A 9,334-nucleotide genomic window follows, 5' to 3' on the forward strand; every position below is an offset into this window, starting at 1 on the left:
GTTGCAAGAAAGCTTTCAAAGTATGCATAAAACACAAAAGAGTTCAGGTAAAACAAGTTTCTATTGACTTCCAAATTATGTAATATGCTTTCGCAACACAACCACTTTAATTTTGATTCCTATCTGCCCCGGCCCACAGGGTACGCATTGTATAATTACAAGAATAGTACAAATATTCATGAGTATAAATAAGACACACACAGCACAAAGGTTGACGAAAGATAGGAAGAAAGCAAACGTATGAAACAGAACAAACATGAGCCTGCCGCTAATAGCAGCGCTAGGAGTGAAACGAAAGTATAATTCCGATGCGTTAGTTTCTACGAGTAGATGATACAAACCGAAACAATCATCATTACATTCGCCTGACAATTACCATTATTCGCCTTGAGATTTCTTGGGAATGAAACATTTGTTTTTAGACGTCCATGCGAGTGATCATCTGAGGCATGAGATCATTAAAAATATCAAGTTTCATACTAACATATACTAGAGGGAAATCTGGCGCTGCAATCGCCCTTGCAGCTAGCGACGTTCCTCGCCTACATGGCTTAGCTAGCCATATGGCTTCTTTTTTGTCTCGAAGCCAAAATCATCAAAAAATGGTAACCTTTTTGTCTATCCCTGCCAAATACTTCTTTTTGGAAGTCCCATTGTATATTAACAGAACAAATTTAATTTGTCTTTTCCAGTTACATCGTAGCTTTTTTTGCAGCCAGAGCCAACTTTTCTGCATGTTCTTGAAGCACGCCAAGGACAAGTGGAACGTGCCTTCCCGGTACATGACGGAACGATCGCTGAAGCGCGGCTCCCCTAGACAGTGGCGCCAGATTTCCCTCTAGTATAAATTAATATGAAATTTAATAGTTCGAAATATTATGGGCCTAATAGGTATTAAAGCGTCGCTGAACACTTTAATCTAGATGATACTAAACAGATATCGGTAAAACGCTAGGAATACAGGAACTTTTTCTTGGATATCTGAGATAAAAGACATTAGTTCGGACATTGTGTTCAGAAATTTTGTCTTGCTTTTGTATTTGGTGATATTCAGACGCGTAATCCAATTTCGGTGACTTCATGATCCATATGTATCTACGGATGCTAATAAAGACAGAAATTATTGTGAGGGTATTGATTTTTTTACAATAGACCACCCGTAGCTTCAGCGTCTAAAACGCCCTTATTTGAATTTGAATTTTACTTTTGATGAATGGTAAATTTCGGTAAATTACGAGACATGTAGCTGAATGAGTAATCTTTAGAAGAGAAAAACAATGAGCTCCCGCTACTCTTATCACCGGAATGGAGGGGTTTTTTAAAAAAAACATGCTTAAGCTCGGTGTCCATCTAACCTCGCCATAGCAATGAAACTGGTAAACATTAGGGGGGTATGTGAGTCCGTGGAAAACGATTCCTTCAGCCGCTGAAGTGGAAATGGTACCTATTCGGGAAGCCATGTGATGAGTGGGCAGCCTTAGCTCTGGAAGAAAAAACCATCCAATTTATATTAGGCTTGCTGCAGGACCGGTGCCACGAATTCGTCGACGCTGCCGGGTCATCGATTGGGATGAGTTCAGATCACAGCTCTCCCCGCTCTAACAAGAGACTGATGACCCGACTTCTATCTTACAAAGCGCACTGCACGCATCAACGCACATCTCTTGGGTAGATGAAGCCCGACCTACGCCTGACCTTCATCTGTTCCGATTGTGGGCCGCCCGCCGTCGCGCGGAACTGACTGCGGCCCGCAAACCGTCATCTGAGAGTGCCAAGATCCACCTTAATCACAGCCCAAGCGCGAAGACATGAACGACGCCTTTCCAGGGCTCGCTAGATGGATTGGTGTACTTCACTCGTTCCTCAACAAACACAGCCTCGATATGGCGCAAATTTCAGACAATGGAATGAGGCCGCAAGCCGCAGAACCCCTTGGACAATACTTACCTTGCATCGGGTCTCTCCTTGCCAGAATTTGCGAAGGAGGCAATGAAGGCTTTTTTCCCCAATTATGACACGCCTCCTCCGTCCTTTGGGGGACCTTCACCCCTTCCCCCTGAGGCAGGCCGACCCCTTGCCATGGAAGAGGCAGCTGCTCTTGTTTCCCCCTTCACCATGGCGGAATTGTTGGCAGCTATCGACTCAGCAGAAACACATAAGGCACCGGGCCCCGATGGTATACAGTACGAAGTGTATAAGAACTGCACAGAGAAGTATCTTCAGGTCATACTGACCACTATAAACGAAGCTTGGGCCTCTGGATGCGTACCCACTTTCTGGAAGCACGCAGAAATCATAGGCGTCCCGAAAGCAGGAAAACCACCGGATAGGCTCAGTAATCTACGGCCGATTGCTGTGACGTGTACCTTATGCAAGCTGGCTGAGCGTATGCTAGCATCAAGGCTCACATGGTGGCTTGAGGGCATAGGTTGGTACCATCCCTCTCAGATCGGCTTTCGGCCCCATATCGGCGCAGAGGACGGCCTTGAAGCGTTCTCTACTTCCGTACTCATAGGAGGACGCACTTGTCGTATTCGTTCTATTCTTGCCCTAGATGTGAAGAAAGCCTACGACAATGTGAGCCACCAAGCAATCCTACAGATACTACGATGGCTTGGGTGCCCGCCGCCTGTGGTGTTCTTTATAGAGTCGTTTTTAACACACCGCACATTTTCAATTAGAGTCTCAGGACAGACGGTTGGCTCCTTTTCAACATGCCGCGGGGTACCACAAGGCTCGGTCCTGGCACCCATACTGTTCAACCTTGCCCTTCTCCCGCTCGCTTGGACAGAAGGGGCATTGAAAGATCTAAAATGCCTCATTTATGCGGATGATATCACGCTCTGGTCGACACTTCCAGACATTGCGGATCAAGAACACGCTCTTCAGAATACTTTAAATACGGTTGACACGTGGTGCAAACGCGTGGGACTCATGCTATCCCGAGATAAGACCGTGTTACTTATCGTCGCCAATCGAAGGGCTCGACAAAAACTGCAAAACCGACCCATTTTACTAAATCTTGATGGCGAGCCAGTGACGAAAGCTACTTGTCACCGCATCCTTGGCCTGGACGTTGCGGCCTCCGGTTCGGCTACGCCATGGCTCCGGGAAGCTCGCCGGCGCGCCCTTCAACTGCTACATACAATTCGCCGGATTTCCATGAAATCTGGAGGAGCTGGCACAGAGATGGCTCGGCTTCTCGTACGTGCAATCCTGCAGCCACGTATCACGTACCAGGCTCAGTTTCAGTACATGACAAGGGCGGAATGGGATCGTCTAGAGGCCATCAATAGAGAAGCCATGAGGACTATTACCTGCCTTCCTCGCTTAACGCGCATCTCCACACTACAGGAAGAAGCTGGCCTTAACACGATAGATGAGTTGGTTCACCAGCGGCGACAGGCACGATCTCTGAAAGCGCAGGTGTACACATCTGTGGCTGCTTTAAGGTGGTATAAGGGCCTCCAAACTAACACGCCGCCAGATCCCTCTCCAGAACCCCCTCCTTGGACCCGAATATTAATTACTGACTGCAAGCCTCTGGGTCGGTCAAGCCGTGTTGTGCCGCAACTCTCATCCAGTGCTGGCCAAGATACGTTTTACGTCGACGCCAGTATTTCAGGAAGCCTTATTACCACAGCCGTCGTAAACCCAGCCCTGCAGTTTTGTCAAAACTGCCATTACTACGCCCCTCAGAGGCCCCCGTCAACACTTGCTGAGCTCAAAGCGATTTCCGACGCATTGACGACTATAGAGCTGCTGAGGCCAGACCAATCGCAACCTGTCAACATCTTTACAGATTCAATGCAAGCAGTCCGAGACCTCCGGAAAGTACTTCATCTAGTTCCCTTGCCCCAAACCATCCACGCGAAGGCTGCGGCCCTAAGTTTCAGAGTGAAGGTTACTTGGGCCCGAAGGACACCGACCCCTGGACAGCAACAGGCGGATGCGGCGACTCGTATACCTCCAACGACGCATCCACTGCCCTTATTTCCAGTTGACGCAATGTCAAAGTTGGCCACCACCAAAGAAGACCTTCGGCGCTCCACACGCGCACTTATTCCACCGTGTGGATCAAACCACCCTGGTGGGCTCACCTGCCGTGAGGAGGTGGCGCTACGAAAGATTCGCGTCGGGGCTGTTCTTACACCATGCATCGGTCACCCACACCTGGCCCCCGGATCGAAGGGCTCCGTTTGGCCGGACATGTCCATTTTGCACCACGTCGGCATCGACCGCAGACATTCACCCTCTTCTGTGGACTTGCCGTGGCCTCCAACGCTCCCGACAGCAAGTACTACATATTGTGGGACTCAACCCAGGCCGGCTTCCCGACTACAGACGCTGGCTCTTTGGGCCGTATCACCGGAGCTTTTTAGACTTTCTCAGTGAAAACTTCCTGTTCACGTACATTTAAACACACTCGCCTCCACCGTTTTATGCTGCAGAGCAAACTCTTTCGCAATAAAAAGAAGTGTCTAGACATCCCGCTTAGAAATTTCCATGAAAGTGAAGACGCAGGTCTGTTTGCACCCCCTGGTGATCTGAAGTTTAAATATTAAATTGCCCCCCCTCCCTCCCCCACCCCCCCTGACCGGAACCATCACGATAATGATGATCGTCACGTTCGCACCAACTGCCTTTCACGCGCCCTCCGCGCCCGCACGCTCCACCCGTTTCGTGTCCGCCGACAAAGCCCTTTTCTCCGAGCCACTGGGACCTTGCTACAGCCATGCCCTTGAAAGCGGCGTCGCCACCCGTCGTCCGCACCCCGCAGCCGTCCAGATCTCGTTCCTTGGGCGCCAGCCCAGAGGCTCAAAACATTCCCGGCTCGCCAACCCGAGCTGAAGAAGATGACTGGGAGAGGGCCCTCACAGGTTTCGTCCGCTCGGACGACCCAGCGGACAACCAGGAGAACGTCTACGTCGTCCTGGGCCACGGCTCCTTCCAGTGGCGCGTGCTATTTTGCGCCATATTCGCGGGCTGTGTGGTGGTGATGAATACGCTAGCACCCCAGTTGGTGGGCCGGCCCGTGGACCACTGGTGCCGGCCGCCCAAAGGCCTGCAACACCTGCCACCCGCCGAGTGGAAGAACATGGCCATCCCCTTGCAGGCGGATGGCTCATACAGCAAGTGCTCCGTCTACGACCCGCTGGTCGAGGTAAGCGCCTCTTTGCCGGCAAAGATACCTCACCAAAATTCTGCCGGCATCCACCTCTCGTAGACTTTAGCGACAGAGTGTTTTCCTTAAAAATTAGCGCTTTCTTAATCCCACGGCACATCGGTGACAGATGTGAGGGGTAGAGGTAACCTAACCTGGTCAAATGCAGTGTAACAAAACATAACCAAACCGAAATAACCTTATCTATCATAATGTGAACTAACCATACGATACGTAACCGAGCCTAAAGCGACCCAACTACACTGCATACAAACGCATTTAAACAAAAACAAAAAAGTAGAAGTTCTGTGCGGCTATCTCGTGATTATCGTAGGCATAACACGACTGCAGAAAACTTCGCTAACAGAAGCTTGCAAATTCTGACAACAGCAAGAGAAAAAGGCGCACGTTCCGGCAGTCTAACCCAGCCTTCCGGATTGACGGGTTTTTGCGGAGTATATGCCCCAAGGGTGCTCCAAGTGAGATGTTCAGCCAATCACAGGCCACGGACGGGAGACATTTTATGGCGAATTTACCGGCTGCTGGTAGCAGAGTTACATCGAAGCCAACCAAGATGAGACACAGCCGAGAGTCCCGTCCACCGGACGCTGAAAGGCCACCGCTATTGTCGTCGCATCGTCTCTGCGCATGCGCACGTGCTTCCCATGCAATACAGGCGTGCCTGCTATTGCATTCTCTACTCAGGAGTACTTAGGGGTATTTCTTTTGGTGTATTTCCTTAAAGCTGGGCCGTGTACTGCTTTGGTGTCGGCTGGGACCGTGAATGCGTTTTGTGTATAATGGAGATAGGGTCTTTAAAACTCGAACATATGAAGTCAGTGGTTCAAATAAATTAAATCCAGTTCTGTCCAGTGCCAAACTTGCTAAAAACAGCGCAGCTCTTGTTCTCACGGGCGGGCTCAAACGTCAAGGGTGCTCGCCCGAGAACGCCAGCGCCGTCGCCGCGAAAATTCTGCCGTTCGCGAAAAGCAATCTGCAGGTTAACGTCTGCGGCGAGACGATTCCTCCTCTCTCGCCCCTCTAGGGCGAAGGAGAGGAAACCACTCCGGCGAGACCACTGTGCACTCTATCGGTGTGCTTGCTAAACACCGGCTGGGTGGTTCCCAGACCCACCAATAGAGGCCATCGGAGTGTCTCGAATCGTGGTCCCAACCGTGCGTGTCGCAGGACATTCATCGTACGAACAAAATGCTCCATCCACAACGTCTCTGCTGTTAAAAACAGCTGTCCGCGGTTCTTGGAATAGTGTCAGGGGTGGAGACGATTGCGCGGAATTTATTTTTTCCCACGCCTTCCGCAGGACGGCACCAGAAAACGCCAGCCGGTTCCTTGCAACGAGTGGGACTACGACGTGGAGTCAGTGGAGGAGACCACAATAAGCAAGTACGGCCTCGTCTGTCAAGATGCCTGGCTCGACCACTTGTCGTTCCCCGTGTACGTAATGGGAGCGGTGCTGGTCACGCCAGCCATTGGCGTGCTTCTGGACCACCTCGGTCGTAAGCCTACAATTGTCGCCTCTGCCTGGGTCCTGTTCTGTGCCTGCCTGTTCTGCGGCGTCTCGCAGACCTTCGCCCTCTTATTCGCGGCCAGATTTGTCGTGTCGGCGACCGCCTATGCCTGCTTCCTCCTCCTCTTCATCCTGCTCTATGAAGTGACCGGCAGAGAGCGGCGCACCAGGCTGACCCTCGTCAACACCGCCTTGCGGATCACGCTGATGCCGCGGGTACTCGACGTCATTCGCCTTGCGGATCCTGGTTGGAAGGTGATGAAGCTCCTCTTCGTTCTACCGTGCCTCGCCCTGGCGCTGTTCTGCTCTCGGCTCGAGGAGTCTCCCACTTGGCTCCTGTCCACGTGGAAGATGCATCGAGCGGAGAAGGTCATATTGGCGGCGTCGGCGAGAAACGGTGTCAACCAGGATTGGGCCGAGTTGACCTTCAGGCTGCTCAAGTTGCAGATGAAGAAGCGAGAGGACGCGTCGATGACAGTGGCCACTTTGGAGGGTGGTGCAGCGGTGGGGCTGGCCTTCACCGGCGGGCGCGCGCTATCCGTCGCCCTGACCTGGTTCTACCTGCAGCTCAGCTTCTACGGCTTCCATTTGCCACCCGAAACGACGAACGGCGTTTTCTGGGCAGTGACTCACATGCTCCTCCAGGGGCTGCTTTACTGCTCGATCGGCTGGTTCATGCACATCAGGGGTGCTATCGACGCTCTCTCCATGTGCCTCGTGCTCTGCGGCGTGCTGACGCTCTTTCTGGCCGCTACGACATACGACGGTCGTGTGACGGCCAGTTCTTTACTCACGCTACTCCTCAAGTGCGTATCTTCGGTGGGGTTTAGCGTCAACTACAGCTACATGGCCGAAGTGTTCCCCACCGGGATCCGGAGCATCGGCATGTGCTGCGCTTTCATTATCGGCAAGTTCGGAACCCTGTCCGCCGGTCTGCTCACCTCGACCAAGAAGCCGTTGACGCTGTTCATCCTACACTTGACGATGGCCGCGCTGGCACTGCTCTGCTCCTTGGCGAATCAGTGGCTGCCCGTGGTCATGGTCTCGAAGAAGCCGGAGGAGGTGGCGAGGGTGCTGTCCGTGTCCTTGATGAGCGAGGAGCAAAGAAAGGAGATGATCAAGGCGTCCCTGTCTCTCGGATGCACCAAGAAGGACTCGAAGAGGCGCGAGCAGAAATCTCGGAGGGAGAAAAGGCATTGCTGGTCGCCGGGAAGCGGCGCCGCCTCCCTGTCCAGGGCACAGAGCCCGACCTCCGACATTCCGAAGCGCAGCCCTCATGCAGCGCAAACCCCCGAGTTTGCGTTGGATAACTTGTAGAACCGGGGGAGTGTGACAAACTCTTTTAGAGTGTGCAGTCTGTTGGAGAGGTAGAATCAGGTGACACAATCCGCATTTATGGCGGAGCGCCTTGGGGGTTGAATTTGCGATCAAGTTTTATTTTATTGTTACGGTGTCAAAATGATTCTAGCGAGAACTGCTTCGGGAAGGACCTACACAGCGCACAAATAAAATGAACTGACAGCGTAGGTGAAGATTACTATTTGGTGATGATTATTTTGTTTGTAATTACTCGTGCACCTCATCGTAGTTCGATTAATGTAGAGACTTGTCGAAAAACCACGATCGAGGCAAAATTGCAAGACACACATCCCGCGCATTTCTTTTTGTTTTTGTAAGTTTCTCTCATTCACTCTGGTCTCCCTTTTCACCTCGTTGCAACAAACATTCTCGCTAAGCTGGACCGAATTGAATGCTCAGTCGATATCAGCTAACGATCTGTGACGATCCACTTGACTATTACGAGTGCAAAATGACAATGAAACACTTTATTTTCCTCTTTGACTATTGGCAAATGTCGCCGGGTATTATTTGCCTGCGATGTGCTGCTCACCCAATCTGATGTACCGACTTTCATTTCCTTGACCTAAGATAATTCTCCCCTCTTAATAGTCAATAAATACATTCATACATGCATTCTGGCAGTGCTTCTAAGCTTCCTGTGTGAAGTAGATGTGTCATAGCAGTGGAGCAGTTACTAGAGTTTCAAGTTGCCTGTGCTCGAGAACTTACAACTAGCTTCTTTAAATAGCAACACGTTCAAGTATTCAAAGAATTTCTAGGCCTGGCTTTTTTAAATGTCATTAAATATATATCCAAAAGCGCAACCCGCCCTTTGCGCCGTACCTTTTTTTTAACTCATGCTCGCCGCTTCAAGGCCAGGAATTCCTGGTCAATTGGATCCGAGCATTGGGGGAGCCCGTGGCCTTTTGGAGGGGGAAGGTGCCACCTAATTTTCTTTTTTGAGATCTGCTATAATAAACGTCCTCTTCCGGTCGTCATACGTTGTGAGCGCCCACGATTCATTTATGTGTATTTTTTGTTGCAATTTCCAAGAGCTGTGAAGGAGGGACTGTCCCACCTAATCTATCGGTAGCCGGATCTTTATTTGGTGAAAAAGCGACTGCTATGTCACGTGTTTGAATTTGTTACTTGACCGACATTGATGGGCCGAACCAATGCAGTTATCTTGTTATCGCGTCTCATGAAATAAAGGCCATTATACAAACGCGTCGAGCATCAAGACTGAATCTCAGTTCTATCGTCGGCATAATGATTGAGCTATATAAACTAGATAAAGAAAC

The 9,334-nt window shown here is 50.8% G+C and overlaps 1 protein-coding gene across 1 annotated transcript; it reads left to right on the plus strand.

The window, feature by feature from the left end:
• The first annotated feature begins 4,735 nt into the window (after window positions 1–4,735).
• LOC144148292 (beta-alanine transporter-like) lies at window positions 4,736–8,009 on the plus strand. The gene is made up of 2 exons (XM_077679848.1): window positions 4,736–5,164; window positions 6,486–8,009. The coding sequence occupies exons 1-2, from the start codon at window positions 4,736–4,738 to the stop codon at window positions 8,007–8,009; spliced, it is 1,953 nt and encodes a 650-aa protein (XP_077535974.1).
• The last annotated feature ends 1,325 nt before the right edge of the window (window positions 8,010–9,334 follow it).

The sequence above is a fragment of the Haemaphysalis longicornis genome, unplaced genomic scaffold (genome assembly GCF_048455015.1).
Source record: "Haemaphysalis longicornis isolate Haplotype H1 unplaced genomic scaffold, Haemaphysalis longicornis Haplotype H1 scaffold_8, whole genome shotgun sequence".
Taxonomy (NCBI): Eukaryota; Metazoa; Arthropoda; class Arachnida; order Ixodida; family Ixodidae; genus Haemaphysalis; species Haemaphysalis longicornis.